Source organism: Columba livia, chromosome Z, assembly GCF_036013475.1.
Source record: "Columba livia isolate bColLiv1 breed racing homer chromosome Z, bColLiv1.pat.W.v2, whole genome shotgun sequence".
In the NCBI taxonomy this organism is placed as follows: domain Eukaryota; kingdom Metazoa; phylum Chordata; class Aves; order Columbiformes; family Columbidae; genus Columba; species Columba livia.
In genome coordinates, this window is record NC_088642.1 from 19,276,735 (window position 1) to 19,293,967 (window position 17,233).

The 17,233-nt window shown below is 43.3% G+C and overlaps 1 protein-coding gene across 11 annotated transcripts in view; it reads right to left on the bottom strand.

Moving 5' to 3' along the window:
- PDZD2 (PDZ domain containing 2) overlaps window positions 1-17,233 on the bottom strand; it is a 206,103-nt gene that overhangs the window by 18,812 nt on the left and 170,058 nt on the right. For 10 of the 11 annotated variants that reach the window (XM_065047500.1, XM_065047494.1, XM_065047495.1 and 7 more), the window contains 10 exons: window positions 16,062-16,176; window positions 14,251-14,324; window positions 13,877-14,102; window positions 12,719-12,836; window positions 10,260-10,392; window positions 7,330-7,411; window positions 6,117-6,220; window positions 5,181-5,349; window positions 2,453-3,243; window positions 1,145-1,289 (listed from right to left, as the gene is read on the bottom strand). In XM_065047500.1, the coding sequence (XP_064903572.1) occupies window positions 1,145-1,289; window positions 2,453-3,243; window positions 5,181-5,349; window positions 6,117-6,220; window positions 7,330-7,411; window positions 10,260-10,392; window positions 12,719-12,836; window positions 13,877-14,102; window positions 14,251-14,324; window positions 16,062-16,176 (1,957 nt within the window). The remainder of the gene's footprint in view (window positions 1-1,144; window positions 1,290-2,452; window positions 3,244-5,180; window positions 5,350-6,116; window positions 6,221-7,329; window positions 7,412-10,259; window positions 10,393-12,718; window positions 12,837-13,876; window positions 14,103-14,250; window positions 14,325-16,061; window positions 16,177-17,233) is intronic. The other variant, XM_065047499.1, reaches the window with a different exon arrangement.

Here is a 17,233-nt window from a genome sequence, read left to right on the forward strand (position 1 = left end):
GAACAACTGGAACCGAAGCATCTGGAAGCACTTTAGGCTCCCAGGTATTAATAGGTACATGAAGAAGATCATAAGCTAAAATGAAGCAAAATATTATGTTATTCCTGAATTTGAAAAGTATGGTTTTCTTTTGCAAACATTCATTTCCACACCACATGATTTGTACAGTCATTGGAGATACATATATTGCTGTAGCAATATAAATCAGCCCTGATGACAAACTAAGGAGGTATTAAATATTTCCATTTAAACAAGAAAGAGAGAGATAGAGAAAGAGAGAGGGAGGGAGGGAGGGAAGGAAGGAAGGAGGGAAGGAAGGAGGGAAGGAAGGAGGGAAGGAAGGAGGGAAGGGGAAAGGGAAGGGGAAAAGGAAGGGGAAAGGGAAGGGGAAAGGGAAGGGGAAAGGGAAGGGGAAAGGGAAGGGGAAAGGGAAGGGGAAAGGGAAGGGGAAAGGGAAGGGGAAAGGGAAGGGGAAAGGGAAGGGGAAAGGGAAGGGGAAAGGGAAGGAAAGAAAAAGAGAAAAAGGAAAAGAGAAAAAGGAAAAGAGAAAAAGGAAAAGAGAAAAGGAAAAGGGAAAAGGGAAAAGGGAAAAGGGAAAAGGGAAAAGGGAAAAGGGAAAAGGGAAAAGGAAAAAGGAGAACAGCAGAACAGGAGAAAAGGAGAAAAGGAGAAAAGGAAAGCAAGCTTTGATTATCTTATTGCCCATTCATAAAAACATTACTTAAAATTCAAATTTAAGAGAGACAGGTGTGATTATAAAGGATCAATATATTTACTGAACAGGCACAGCAGTAAAATGGGTTGTCAGGGCAGGGTCGCTGCCGAGTTCACTCCAGATCTGCATGAAATGACTCGGACCTCAGCAAACAGTGTCAGGGGAGACATGCTGTGAGCAGGAGCTCTGAACGCTTCGCACAGGAGTAGGTTTATTCCCCTCATCAGGGTGCTCAGGGGGATCCTGAAACCTGGTGTGGTGATTAAGTGCTTTGCCTGGCTCACCAATGCAGATGCAATGTAGCCTCTAGTTTTCCTCTGAATCCATATGGGAAGCTGGGGCAGCAGAAGATCAGACACCACTGGTCCAGTGGAATTTTCTTCACTGGTACTTGTAATAAATGGTATGAAAGCAAAACTACTCTCTCACCTGATGATGCTTTCTGGATCTCCAGGGTTACAGATGTGGGAAGACACTGCATAAGCAAGCAGATTTCCTCATACGTCATCTTACTGACTGGGATACTGTTGATAGTAGTAATCTCATCTCCTACAGCCATCTTGCCCATTGATCCCTGATGCAATGACAGATCCAAGGAAATTATAAATACAACTCCGAAATCCTGCCACAGGGGTAAAGATTGCAGGGAAGCAACTAACGGCTTGTAAGCAACACCCCCTGTTTCACATAACTGCAGTTGACAGGTACCACTGCTGTCAGTTTGCCAAAACGTAAATAAAGAGCAGACTGTGCTTTTGCCAGGAGAGAAATTAACGATCAGTCTAAAACAGGAAGGTCAAAAGAGCTGTTGGATTCTCTGAGAGATCAGTATCAGAATGGAGGACATGGCCCTCTTCATTTAAATGAACTAGGATGAATCAGCCCTAGCTTCTTCAGGACTGGAACACTCCATCATTTTTGCATTTAATGTAGGAATTATATTCCTGGTCACAGCCTCCCATTGGACCAATGGAATTCTCCTAAATAACTAAATCGGGCAGAGACTGAGCTCTTAAGGTAAAAGCCTAAGTATGTTTCTAAATGCTGCACAATATGTCAGAGAAAAAGGGAGGAACAGAACCAAAATCCCCAGCTCTTGAGGCCCAATTCAAACTGATATGACATATCCCCTTTTACCCTAGTCACTACGAACTATATTAAAAAACGCTACATGCAGCTTTGTACACCAGAGTATCCTCCCTCCTCCTTCTTCACCTTTGCATTTAGGTCAGCAATTTCACATCCAGCATAAAGCAAGCATCCACACTAGTAGTTGCAGAAGAGCAATGCGTTACTGGTATCACCATGGTGCTTGGCAAATGTGGCCAACATCTAAGGCCTCTTGGTACTAGATTTGTATAACACAGGAATATGTGCATATAAAAGAACAAATATTTTTAGTATCAAGATTTACTTATTTTGTTTTCGCCTCTGGTAAAAAGAAAGGAAACAAAAGAACAGTATTCCCTCAAAACGGTGACTGTGAATGGGTATCAGTCCATCTCAGTGAATCTGCCTCTTGACTTTCTTAGTTTTGAATCAGCCAAGGGTGCACTTCTGAATCAGAAACACTTCATTTAACAGCAGCTTCAGAACAATATGGGATGAGACGTTTCGCCAAGCAGGGACAAACATCTCCTTTGCACTTACTCTCAACAGATCACTTGCTTAATACTACTACTAATCCCTGCAATGTGATAGTAAGTCACAATAAAGCAACTCAAATGAGAATATTACCATTTCTGCTGGTCCACCTGGCCGCAGCCCCGTGACAACAACCTTCAAGGGCATCGCCTGGATTTCCAAATCCAGGCCAAATGACTCATGCTCATTGCGAACCAGAGTGACTATTTCACCCTGGCTCTGCCCAGCCTCGTCCGGTGCTTCACACTTCTTGCTGTGAGGGAGTGTCCTCGCAACAGGCTTGTTGTAAGAGCCATGCTCCTCTGTCCTCTGTCTCTGAAGGCTTCGACACTCAGTGCTCATCATGCTTTTCACTCGCGTGACTGCTCTGTGCTCAAGTTTTGGCGACCTCTTAGATTCGAGTTGTGCTTCCCGGAGCTCCCTCAGACTCAGGCTGCCAAGACGAACTTCAGGCACACTTGAGTAATCGAACGCTATGATGGGGAAGAAAGGAGAGTCACTTTGCCCCAGCGTGCTGTCTGCAGACTCCACAGAGTTAGTGAAGACAGGGGGAGATGTCTCCGCGCCACTACATCTAGGTGACTCACTGTCCTGGCTCTCATCATCAATTTCTACAGACGAGGTTGAAACAACAATGCCAGTACCCTCCTGGCTCTTGGCTCTCTGGCTTCTTTGTGAGTGGGAACTTTCATCGTCATCACTAACGTCACCATCATAGAAAACAACTCTTCTCTGTCGATGAAAGGGGCTACGGGCAGATTTGGGGCTGTCGCTGAGGATGCCAGGTCGCACAGACTCCACATGCTTGTTGTGAGGGCTAGATGATCTCCCACCAGCTGGAGGAGCCAGACCATTTGCTTTTGCCATTCCCGCTTCTCTAGTAGCTGGAGGGGGAAAAATATATATATATATATATATTTCATTTCATTTATGGGTGTCCTGGTTTTGTTAAAAACAAGTTTCTCTTTCAGTGAATTTTGCCTGTCAGCTAAAGCCTTCATATTAACTGCATTTTCCTGGAGAACCAGACACACGCTTTGGTAAACCTAGCAATGGAATGCAAACTTATTGATAAGCATGGATGGACATCTCGTGAGAGAGGCAACGAGAAACCAGCGACCAAGAAACTGACCAACTGTGTATAACATTCCATTCACATGAATACTTCATATAAAAGTGGGAGATCACGAGGATCTCGTCCCTTTTTCCCTTTTGCCTTTGCTTTTTCCCTTCTGCTTACGGTCGACATTAGGAGAGGACCTTGCTAGTCGTCCCTGCAAACTGAGGCCTAGTGAGAGACTCCGGTTGGCTGCAGAGTCCAATCCAGGACTTCGGTTGCCGGCTCTGCAGCTGCTGAGACTTTCAAGATTGGTTTTGTATATTTTGTATTATTTTCTCTATTCTTATTAGTAGCATTAGTAAAACATTGTTAATTTTTCCAACTCTCTTCTCTCTGTCCTTCTTTCCCTCCCAATTGCCTGTCCTTAGTGGGAAGGGGGGAGAGGGAGGGGCAGAAATGGGGAAGTAAGGGGGGGCAGAGGGGGTTAACAATACATCTGCCAGGGTTTTATTGTCACCCCGCAATCTTAACCCTCGACAATGGGTGATTTTTAATACCATGCATCTGACTGCAGAAGAGGACGTGGCTCTGCAGAGGAAGCTTAAGCTCTCCTCACAAAGCAAAAAGCAGGTTTTTCATGTCCCTCCCCTAATTACAGTAAATGGCAAGAGGGATGGCAGATAGCGCCACAACTTATGGGTAATTCCTGAAATCTCTTCATGGCACATCTGTTTCTATTTTCAGCTTACTTCTAAATTACAACTATAACCCAAAGAAAAAAGAGATGCAAATACACATGTGCATTTTACTTGAAACAACAAAATTTCTTTCACATCTTGCACAAATCTATGCTCAGGACCGCCTGCATCAATTCACAGTGACTGAGAAATGCTTTCACGAACAGAGACACAAGCATACAACAATCAGTTTCAAATTAAAGAGTAATAAAACCGAGAAACCTTCCCATACCCTTATTAAAAAGAATTGCATCTTATTTTGTAGAAAGTTTTTTTGTTTGCTGTTGTGGGTTTTTTGGTTGTTTTTTTGTTTGTTGGTTTTGTTTTTTAGGGTGTTTTGGTTTGGTTTGGTTTTGGTTATTCGTTTCGGGGTGGGGGGGATTATTTGTCTTTTGTTTTGTTTGTTGAGGGTTTTTTGTTTGTTTTTAATGTAAAAATGCTTTTCAGCATTAAATAATGAATTTCCAGAGAAATATAAGCTGTAGACAAAGACATTACTTGAGAAGCACAGAAACAACATAATATCCTTTGAATTCGAGATCAGCTGCGTGTCAGTAAGACAACGTAAGATTCTTTCATTCAGTTACTGTGGGGAGAAAGATACATATGCAAAATATCTATGTCAAATTTACCATTTGATTGGTTTTACACTGCTATATGTGACATTTTGAAACTGTCTATTTGAGGTTGCTCTGAACACTTTCATTTAAATGTAATCAATCACATGATCATCCGTCATTTGAAAAAAAAAACCTGCAGTGCTGTCAATCTACTTTCAGCCAAACCAATCAAATAAAGTCATTTTCACCTAATCAGAGCAGCAATTTGGACAGAACACCATGGAAACGGGCATTTACGAGCAATGTTGTAAAGCCATTTTCCAGAATTTCATCTGATCAGCACGGGCTTGCAGCACGCAACCAGGCATTTCTTACCAGGCAGCACTGTAAACTCTCCTGTAAAACCAACCAGTGCTCACTCTGCCCCCATTAGCCAAATGACAAGACACATTTCCGCTGCTTACTCAGGTTGCCAGGAAGAAGAGAGCCATCATCCAACAAACTGTTTCTGTTCCTCTGACGAAGTTGCTCTTCGTCGCTTGAGCTGGTTACAGCGTCAGAGAAGGGGAGCTGGGTCATGCTGTCGTGAGAGAAGTACTGGGAGAGCTCTGACTCGGAGCTGACAGATCCCTGCTGAAAAGAAGTGAGCCTGGTGACCGGCCATCATCGATGCTTAAAGCCCCTGTCTGCACGCAAGCACCACGAACTCCACTCAGATTGCAGTGTCAATAACAGAAGTTTAAAGCTAATTATTAAAACAGAGGACTTTTCACCATATTGAGAGCCAAACTGTCAACTTTGCATGGCTGAAAATGCCGCACAGCAATACATTTTTAGTCAGTATAATGTATAAAAAAGGATTCCAAATCCCACTGCTTTGCAGATGTGGTTCAACACAGAAAGAGGGGATGAAACTATTCACTTATGTAATTCCCTTTATACACCCTCCGCACTGAGAGAGGGAATGGTTAGTAACTCTGGACACAGTTTGTATGGCTGCTTTGGCTTTTCCAAGAAAACCAGAAACTTTTCCACCACAATGGCTATATAGAGAGACCAAGCACTCAGCCTTCTGCCCTCAGGCTCAGGTCCCTCCTGCTAATTCCATCTCTGTGTCCCACAGAGAAGGGGTGCCTTTGAGCTGGCAAGAGGTGGGAGCACACGGCTTTCTCTGCCATGCTCTGTACATGGCTCCCAAAGGCTGCAGCCACACAGATGAACAGGAGCTTGCTGCTGTTCACGATTTAGGTGTGTGGTGTAAGGAACCAACTCTTTTATAGAGCCCATGTGACAGGGAAGGAGCATCAAGGTGTGGTTTGGATCTCCTTGATCCACTAAGAGCTTCAGTGAAGGTTGAATTTGAAGCACACGCTGTATTTATTGCATCTAAATCCTTTTACCCGGCTTGCTGGCTCCAGAAAGCGCTTCATTGTCCAGCTGAGGGGAGATGAGGTCTCTCCTTGCTTGGCCTTCGCATTAGGAGATGGGGTTTTTTGTACAGCTCCTGTTAAACACAGCTTAGTTAGATGCCAAAAATTAAAGTTGCGGTCCATATATTCAAACAAGCTCCTGATTCACCTTCTTGAGCTGGAGGCTGCATTTAATCCCATTTATTATCTCACTTGCTTTCCTAAACTGAGATTTAATTAACATCTAACAAGCTTGCTCTCAGATCAGAGGAAACATTATGACAGACACATGTTATGCCAGCAAAGTCCAGGACAGAGCTATGAAGAAGAGATGAGCAGGACACGGTCCCCCTTCCCTGTTGAAGCATGTTGGTGACAAGGTGCAACCTCAAAAGACAAATGAGTGGCCACTGGCAAGGTCTACTGCAAAAAAAACATCTTAGTTGACAGAGATACAAAGGGGATAATTACAAATCTAACATTTATGTCTAAAAATCACCTTACTAGTCACTCTGCCATTGCCAAGCGTTTGCTTTTACCTATAAGATTTGAGGAAGTGCTAAGTCTGGAGTTCAAAAACATCAGACAAATGCCAGATCGCAGATTCTGGCATGACCCCAAAGATTAAAATGCAATATCTGGACTTTTTCAAATGGACACATCAATACTTCTTTTTTTTTTGGCCACCTACATGGGTAAGTGTACACAGATGGAGTTGATTCCTACTGTCCTTTCCCTACTGGGACACTGATCTTCTCATTCATCCTGAAGAGAGGATTAGCATCCACCTCTTGGCAACGCTGCTTTCAGATCATGGCAGCCTAGAGAATCAAAGCAAGGAACAGGATCCCCAGGGAGGTGTCACAGCCCCCAGCCTGACTGTGTTCAAGAAGAGACTGGACAATGCTCTCAGACACATGGTGTCAACTGTGGACTTGTCCTGTGCAAGGACTCAATGATCCTTGTGGGTCTCTTCCAAGTCAGGATGTTGTACAATTCTGTGCTTCTAACATGAGCTACAGAGTTGATCCATGTGAACTGGGTGTTTTTGCTAAAATTTCTGCAGTGGACAGAGCGGCTACATGCCCCAAACTGTTCTGCTATTTTGAGTACCCTCAAAATACTGATGTTGGGAGCCCAAGAGCATGTCCTTAAGCCCTCCTCCACCTGGAAAAGGACACGTTAGGAGAAAACGTGCTGCTACCTGTGACGTGAGAGCAGCTGGCGTCCTTACTCTCTCGGTGGGTAGTACGTGCAATTGCTTCATCCATCTCCTGCTCAGAAACCTGAAGTGAGGTGGAAGATAGAGCTCAAACAGGGTAGATGTAATGAAGTTAGAAGTCTGACTGCTTATCACTACAAATACATGATTCATTTCAGATATGCTACTGTTTTTAAAGATGCACTGAAGCCAACCTAGTTGGGAGCTCCTAAGTCTGGCGCCCAGATTCAGATTCTCTCCTTGTCACTCTCCTGCAGTGGCCAGGCAGCAGAAACCTGCTGACTTCATTAAGACCACATCGAAGTGCCACATTGTGCAAACAAATAAAACAGCACCAGACGTAAGGAAATGAAATGAAGCCATTACAGCACAATTTTAACTCAATTAACTGCTGTACATTGATTTATCGAGAAAATATCACCTTAAATAGACAAAGACTGCTTTGTACGAGCATACATCAGCAACAGAAGATATTCTACGCTTAATCTACTGGGTGAATACTAGACTTCCCAAGATGTCAGCTGTCTTTTTAATTTTCATTTCTCTTCTCTTGGCTTTAAAAACAAAATCTAAATTGGTAATTGGTAATTCATGTTTCTCTGGTTCAAGAATAAATACTGGCTTACTATATTTGCTAGTTTTGTCCTGAATTACTGCCATGCACTTAATTCTTATTACTGGAAAACTCCATATAGTTTTATAACAGGAACAACTCATCTGCAGGTCGTATGTTTAAAAATCAAAAGCAAGTTAGTTCTGTCAAAAATAATTTCTATGGACATCACTTTACATGAAATAAAATTCAGCATAAATAGAGACTAGAAACTCGAATCTTTCTGAACCATGCAGATTTGAAAGATTCCTAAGCAAACTCAGCAGTTTAAACATAGTTTAAATGCCACATTCACTCAGAATAACAAGAAGAAAGAAAATTTTGTGGTATTTTTCTTGGAAGTACATGAAAACACTGAAGTGAACATATTCAGCAACCAAACGTACTGTGGAGCTTTTGTATCATAAAATGAGACATAAAGCATAAAACTGTCTAAACCAACATGCGCCTTTGCAGAAACGCATCTCTGCTTTCAGCCTGTGGCGTGACCTTACAGCAAACAGAAGGTCTCCGGGCTCCTGGGGCACAGGGAGTTCCTCCAGGACACAGACCAAGATCCTGAGAGTATGTTCCAGCACCTTTACACAAACTTGGGTACAAGGTGTCCCAGGAGTTAAACCAGGTGCTGGCAGACTGCAGTACTTGTTTAAATCTAACCAAAAATCCGCACTTCTGCAAGCTCTGCCGGTGTGGATTTTTAGCATCCTACACGACTCACGCAGAGCAAAATGTAGAGGGACAAGCTAATTCCTAACTATGATCTGAAGTCTGGGGTATTATTAAGACCTAATAAAATAAAATACCCCACACACTCCTATACATCTCCCAGTGCTGTCAGAAAAGGGGTAACAGTGACATAATGATAAATACGGGTCCCCATACGGACACTCCTTCAAAGATCCAATTATGAGGGACTGAGGACTCAATACTGCCTGGAGGGGGAAATGCTTTAGAGTCTCGCCAGCTCAACTTTTAGCTTTCCTTAGCATTTCTTGGCAAAGGGCTTGTTGTCATTTTAAATATCACTTATGGAAAACTGTAATAGGAGCTACTTAATAGTTTCCCTCTGTTACTGAGTAATAGCAAGCAATTAGCTTAACTCAGTTCATCTTCTCAGCAGATACTTGGTTAGGTCACTTATTGGCTTCCAAGCCACCACCACAGCCAGATGAAGGATGGAGGAGAGAGGACAGGCTTCGCTCCATGGAGTTTTTATTTCCTGCTACTTACCGACTCTCCAATAAGTCTATATGCCTTAATAATGAAATCAAATTGAACCATCCTGTTGGTTCAGCACAGCACACAGGCTCCCTAGAAATACTGTTATCTTAGGCTATAAGCCCAATTCTTACCACCTCCGTGCTTACCTTTAACTAACAGAACCATAGCCTCTTTCTTTTTAGCAGCACAAGGACTCACAGCAATGAGGCAGTAGACTTCTCTTTGTCTATTGTTTGTATATTTGATGTAGCAGAAAATACGCAATTAATTATAAATAAGAAACCTGAGTTCTCCTGGATATGCATTTATTAAGGGCCCCATTTGTTATTATGAGTTCAAAAGTCAGAGCTCTCTGGTCCCACTCACACTAATATTTTTACAGCTTCATTCCTGTTTAAACAGGAAGGTTTTGTACACTCCTGAAATTCTTTGAAATATTGAAATAAAAGAAGCTATTATTCCCTATAGCTTGGTTAAAAGGCTTTTATCTTCTATCATCAATTTCTTAAAACTGCTTGAAAATACTCACTTTGTAAACACAGCTTGATTTCCAAATTGCCCTTGCACAGATTTCACAGTGGCAGTACATTCCAGATTCTCATGTTATAATTCCTGAAGGAAAACTTTGATCTTGGGACAGATTTTAGGGTTTCTTTTAAACAGTATTCCTACTACTTTGTTACAGTTGATTAGTTCAATCTGTTGATATGTATATTCCTGGCCCTAAATTATATTCTACTCCAAGACAAACTAACTGCAAAATAACTTTCAGAAGGAAGAGGACTTGTGTCATATTTGCGTTGTTACTTGGTCTAAGTACCAAGAAAGGTGGAAACACTCCACTCAAGTAGTTCCAGAAAAAAATCAGTGGCTGACTAAGTGCAAAGCAGCAGGGACAGTCCAGCATAGCTACAGCTTACAAAACTGGAAGGCACCATTACAACCCTGACTTCTTGCACAACACAGGCCAGAGAGAGAAAAATCCAGTATTCTTCATTCGCTGCCTTCCCGACAGCAAGACTCAAATTGCAGTGCCAAGTGAAAATGACCCAGATACGACAACAAATTTACTCCTCACCTTTGGGTTAGGATGCCGACTAATGATGAGGCTAACAGGACCTGGACCGCATTCGCTCAGGATGGCATAGGCTTCACTTAATGCTGCGTGACGCAGACTCACTGAATCTGCCTCCAGGATCTGGTCACCTCGACTGCAGGGAGACATAGAGCCAGTCAGTCACATCTGCCTTTTACAAAACATTTGTGCTTCTGACTGATGGTCAAGCTTTTTCAAGGATGTAAGCGTCTGCAAAAGATGTGACTTACAAAAAAGCTACTCATGCACTTGCTCCCAGTGATGTGAATGCTTTAAGTCCTGTTGACTTTGGGAGGGAGGTCCAGCGAACCCTTTGTACTTATCGTCAGTGCTACAAACCCTATTAAACCAACAGAGAAAACTAGCTGCATTTGGACCAGGTTGAAAGCAAACTTCACTTTCAGTTTTGCCCTCAGATATTTGTTGAGCACAGAAGAGGAAAAATTAGATTCAGATGGGTTGTTCCTTCCCATCACATTGAATTTCTTAACACAAACACTGATAAGAAATTAATGATTTAGATATGAGTTTATGAAACGACTCCAGGAAAAAAAATGAGCCTGATAAGCCTGTACTTTCTTCAAACAAACATCAGAATTATTTAAAATGAAAAAAAAACAACCAAAAATCCCCAAACAAAGCAAAAAAACCCCAGAACAACAACAACAACAAAAAACCACAAACCAAACCAAACAAAAAACAAACCCACAAAACAAACCCAACCCAAAACAAAACAAAAAAAACCCCACGCAACAGAAAAACAACTCTTCTGAGAGGAAAGCATAGATTATTTAGTTTTATTTTCCCAGTTTCATAACTCTTAGTCATTGTGCTTGGATATCTGGAACTATTCTAAAGAAAAGATCGTCAACTAGGGATACAATTACAGCAATCTCCATAATTACTAAAGCATTTGGTCTAAGCAGACACCCTCAAACAATCTACTACTGCTGATTTGGGCTACCTGTGACAAAGGAAATGAGTTTCCACTGTGACTCCACATGCCAAAGGCAAAATGGCAATTACATGTGGCAGGTACCTCAGTAACCTGTACTTCTGGTACAGGCACAAGAAAGCAACAGGTGACCTATTGGTTGTGTAATCATGTTGCTGCTCTGCCCATCTTTTAGGTTTACACAGCTATTAGAAACAAAACAAATGGAGTCACTTAGGTGCATGATTGAGAGAGGGAGCTCAGATACACAGGAGCTGGATTCAACCCCATTCTGGTATAGCAAAGCCAGTATTTGATTATCAAAGTTTTCCAAAAATCAAAACCATCCTGCAAGTTTTGGCTTATGGAGCCATAAACCGCTGACAGGACAACAGAAGCGAAGTCTCACAGAAGCAAGCTAGAAATCTGGGAAGCACGCCTGGATATAATCAATCATTGAAGCCTAATAAAAAATACAGCTGCTACATACAGACGCAAACAACACTGCAATCTTTTCCGAAGAGGCTTACAAAAAATCAAGTTAGCATTAAATACTGTCTCCTATAGACATTCCTATACAGTAGGAACTTCAAAGGGTTTTGGTAGGGATGCCACCATAAAATTATCTTCTTCCCTTATTCCATAAAGTCAAATTGCTCTATCCCAGTTTTCCTGGTGAGGAAGGAAACAGAAGGCACTCTCTTTCCATGTCAAAGCAAGGCGTTTGCTCAGCCTCGCTGTACCAGTGCCCACACGACTGGTGTGGATCATGCAGTCCCAACAGGTCTTCAGCGCAGTTTCCCCTGCCCAGTGATGCTTGGAGCACCCACCAGCATTTATGCAGGAACACAGGAAGGCGGAAGATTTCCTCCAGTGGTTTTTAAACACGAGGCCTTTAGGAGAGGACCAGCAAATAACTTCCTGTCACTTAATCCAATGTAAAGCACAGGGGAACACTCGGAATCATTGCTTGTCTCTCATGGTTCCTTAATGACATCCAAACTCCATAACGGAGTAAACTAGACGGGCAAGTCGGCCAGCAGTGATCCTGCCAGACAGTCACTAAGGGCAGAAAAGCACCGCTGCACCCACGGGCACAGTCAGCTGCAAGAACATCTCCCCCAGCTCTTCTTAAGAGAGTTTCAGGTGACTGAGCTTTTAGCAGAGCTCTGCAAATTCCCTCCCCATCTGGGGTCTCTGGCTGCAGCTCTGATAAAAAGACATGAGGCTGCACTTCTTGCTGCTCCCCTTTCTCAAAGGGTGCTATTAGGCTCAGTTTTCTGTATAGAGAATTTAAAAAACCCCATATGATTATGCTGCTTCCAGCACAGAGAATAATGGTTCCTTGGTATTTGATACCTCTTTGGAAAGTCTTTATTTAAATGTTTTCTTTGTGGTGAACTTGTAGGTATAAATCCCCTCCCTGCTACACCAACCAATTAGTGAAAACAAAGTCTCGATCAATTTTATTATGAAACCACTCCAGCATGTTTCTGATTTAACTAACCTTAACCTGCCATCCATTTTAGCCACTGATCCTGGGGCCAGGCTGTGAATGTAGATCCCCGGGGAACTGTTTTCCAGTGTGAGACAACAGGCACCAATGCCGAGCCCAACCCCTGGCTCTGTGCAAAACAAAAGGTACAAAGAAAAGTACTGTTATTCTCCACAGATTGTAATCACACAGGACACACAAGTGTTTGTGTTCCCACATCCCATTTGAGACCAAGGCTCATGTATTGTTTCAGGGCTGGCCGTAGGTGCAGTCAGTCAGGAAGCCAAGACCAACACTGGAAATCAGGATTGAAAATATCTGATCCTGACTGTTTTCTGAGATCCATCAATGAGAGGAACCAGCTCCACTCCCAGCAAATTTTCTGTGTGCTGTGGGAACCTCCTGCAAATGTCACACAAGTTCTGATCTGCTCCACAGCACAAAGGAGTCGGGGCAGCAATCCAACAAAGATGTCACTGAAAATTATTGCAGAAAATGTGAGCACAGAAGATGCTGCCAACTGTACTGCTCTCTTTTGCTAAATATTTGCATGGTATCCCTCAGAAAAGAGGCACAAAGAAAGGTGAGGCATAATCTCTGGTTCAGTGATCTCCTTTGTCCACTTCCACCTCTGTTTTCCTTCAAGTAACAGCATTCCTAAAGTAGGAATTGTTGGACATCTTACCTCCTCTCTCCAAATTTTTAATCCTACCTTTAAAATCAGCACATTTCAAACCTTTAAAATAGGGATATTTGTCCCACAACATTTAGCATATGCTTGAAGTTTATCTTGTGCAATTGTTGATGAGAGCACCCCTGAGGCAGCAGTTCCAACAGCTCACCTGGGCAATTTTGAGCACTCTGTGTGTCTCTGCCCTCCCCAGAGCTGCCCTTTACAGGAAGGGCATGGCCATTTGGGCTGCCCACAGGCTGACTCACATTTTGCCTGGTATCTCACAGCCTCCCTCTCTTCCACCAGCATAGACACTGACTGCTACTTGGAAGTCTCCTCAATCTGGAGCAGCAAAATGTGGAAGGGAGAACTCTTCATTGTTTTTTGCATCAGAAGATGTTTTTCTCCACTATCCTGTGGTTCAAGATAAGATGGACATGGGTAGGTGGCCTGGAAGCAGGGTTTCGTTCTCCAAACTCATTTCAATGGATCCTCACCTTTATTGAGCGTCACATCCATGACGATCCTGTCCTTTGGGCCAGGTCCTTTGCGGCTGGAGGCGGAACAGTCCGCCTCATCAGGGCCGGTGACCGGTGTGCCACCACTGGCACTGGAACTGGGGGAGCTGGAACGGCTCAGCAATGTGGGAGCCGCGCTGGGTGTGAGGCTGGGGCTGCGCAGCCGCGTCCGCACTGTCAGGGTCACCACTCCTTTCTTGAGTTGCTGGAGAGACACCAGACAACCCCAGTGAGGTGATGCAATACACTAACATTCACCAGTAAACCTTCATAGAGTAATTTGTGGCAGCAGAACAATATAAAGCCCAGGGTGCTAAACAGCATCAATCTCTGCCCTGGTACATCTGTGTTACCTTGAACCTCTGAATGGCCTCCTGATGGGTCAGCCCTTGCAGAGACTCCCCATTAACTTCTAGGATTTCATCCCCTGGTAATTAGATACAAAAAAATGAAGTCAGCAATATACAGACTATAGAGATGCAAAAACCCCTCCTATACCTAAGCTGACCCACTACTACAAGGATTCCAATTAACTGCTCAGTAAAAAGCCTTTTACTGTTCTCAGTTTATTTTCTCTTCTCTTAATGCCTTTACAAGTTAATAGTGAGGAATTAGCAGAGTAAAGACCATTCTTCAGCAGATATGCTTAGTTTGGCATTCTCCTGCTAACTAATAGGATGTAAACACTATGGATTTTAACTCAAGTCTGAAAATAGCTACTCACAACATAAAGTTCAAAAGGACTACATAACTCCCTTTCTTTTGTGTGTATCAACAGGAGAAACAAGAATCTAGGTGAAACACTACAGCACATCACTCCAAAGCCTGTTTAGAGAAAACTGGCCTTGCTGCAGAAAGCAAATGTGTCCTGTTACTAAATGCCTGTGGGCGGGTGAGTAGTCCACATGCTGCGATGCGCTTCCCACCCCAAAGAACACATCCTGTCCCATTTCTACCTGCTGCCAGGCTCTTGGTCTTACTGCTTACACCCATGTGTGCTGATCTACCTTACCCACCTGTGTTGATATATCTTCATTTTGTTAAAGGAGGGCAGGTAAGCAGGATCCAGACTTGCTTTCTTCAATCTTACTTGCATGTGTGCAAAATTAGACGGGGTGATGCTATCAGCCAAGTCTACCCCTCCCCTCCTCTCCTTTCCTTGCCCCAGTTTAAAAAAAACAAAAGGGCATGCAAGCTCTGAATAGCCTGCAAATGCTCGCCGGGCTTCTGGGACAGCTGCTACTCACTGGCTTCCCATGGTGAGTGCACAACCTATGCTGCAGGGATGCGAGCTTCCCTCTGGCGGTAAGTGTGAGAGCGGGCACCAAAAGCAGCCTCAAATACAACAAGTGTGGTGAAATGTAGTGAGGCGAATGATGATATGAGAAGGAGAGAAGTAACACAGGAGCAGCTTGAGAGAAGTAACACAGGAGCAGCTTTCTACGGTTGAGAAGTAACCCAGACCCTGCAGAAGGGTTGTAAACCACCCATCTTCACATGTGGTCACTTTGTGCTTTCAGCAGTTAGAGTCTGGCTGGCCCGGGAGCACTGGGACCAGGGTGCAGACACAAACAGAGCAGGCTTGATGTCCAGCTCAGAGATCAAGACTGGAAAACCAGTACTAAAATCAGGATGCACCTACTTCTCTAACCATCTGGGTGATTTAACTGCCAATCCCATCCTTCCCCTTGTCTTTTTCTGGTTAGGACTCTTACTTGTTGATTGATGTCAAAATCATATCAAGGGACTCAGAGAGCACAAGGGCCCAAAACAGCCTCTCCCAAGCATGTCCCTCTGTATAACCCCTTCTTGGAACAGCATCTTTAAGCCAGATGTTAGCTGGATAGATACATTTCACTGCTATCAATGATCCTTTTCAAGTGAAGAATTGTAGCTTACAGTTTGGGCAAAGAAAGTCCACTGAAGAGAAAGAGAAAAAAACCCTCCCTTATGCTGTAGTTTCCCCTTCTCAATACAAGATAGAATCAAATCAACTGCTAGGAATGGTCTCCCCCAGGATGGACAAACAGGGTGTGTCACATCCTGCACTACCTCTTGCTGATGGCCAGGTGCCTAAATAAAGCTGTACTTGCATTTTTTTTGCTGGTCTGAAATAATACCTCACTGTGGTCCTTTATATGCAGCTGGATTCTCTCTACCATACCTTCTTTAAGCCTTCCATCAGCAGCTGCCGCTCCATTTGGGAATATAGTCTTCACAAAAATCCCCATGCGTCCACGAGCAGAATCCTGACCTCCCACAATGCTGAATCCAAGACCCTACAGAAAAGGGAGGAGAGGATGCTCAGCTGACACCTTACTTGATTATCACCTGTGTGACAAAGGATGTCGATAATGTACAAGACACAGGAGAGATGCAAATCAAACAGCTGCTGCTGAATTGCACTGCCATCGTACGCTCTGCTTGTATTTCCTGACTTACTTTCACTTTAATATCAACAGAGTTATCAGTTGAAAAAAAAGCTAAAAGGCAAAACTGCTATTGCAAGATTCATTTGTTTTAAAGCCCGTGTCAATGGCTTTATGTTATCCTTTTACCATTTTAAAAACTGTAACACATTGCTTTTAAATTGACACTAGATTCCTACCCTAGAGATCTATATCCAAGAGTAACTGTAGTTTTCTCTGCTGTCACAGATCCTGCATTTCCTCAGGAAAAAGAAAAGCTTAAGAAGATGACATAAGGTCAGTGCTGTAATGTCAGGAATGTAGCTGGAAGGGGGATGGCGTGGGGGGCTGCCATGCACATGTACATTTTTAATCATTCTGGAGAGATGTACCATGTTGTATTTAAATAAATCTCGATCAATACATTCCCCAGGGCTCCATCTGTTAGCTCTTGCCCCTGTGCTGCCCTGGCTGGCTGCAGGACTGTCTTGCGAAGCTGATCAGGGGATGGATGAGCACAGCAGAACAAACCTCTCCCCCTCCTGCTGAGCCATTTCCCAGTCAAATCACTTTCTTGATCCCTTCCACACCCTATTTCTCCTCTTGTCACTGCTGTACATGTATTTTACAGAATAAACAGGAAAGTCACCAAGCAGGTGAACAAGGGAAGTGGAAAACTGATGTGCTTCAGTGACCAGAAGACACGGTTATTATTAGTGCCTCGGGCACAGCTCTCCAGCTGAGGAAAGCTGCCAGGGCAGGCACTAACACTGTGTTTACAACCCAACACAACAACCCGCTCCTTTGTTTTACTCTGTGAATATGAAACCCATTACTGTTCTTATGATCTTCTACTAATTTGGTAAGACATTACTGATCTCTAGAAAGAGAGCATCTTAGTGTCCACATGCAACATAAAATAATTCTT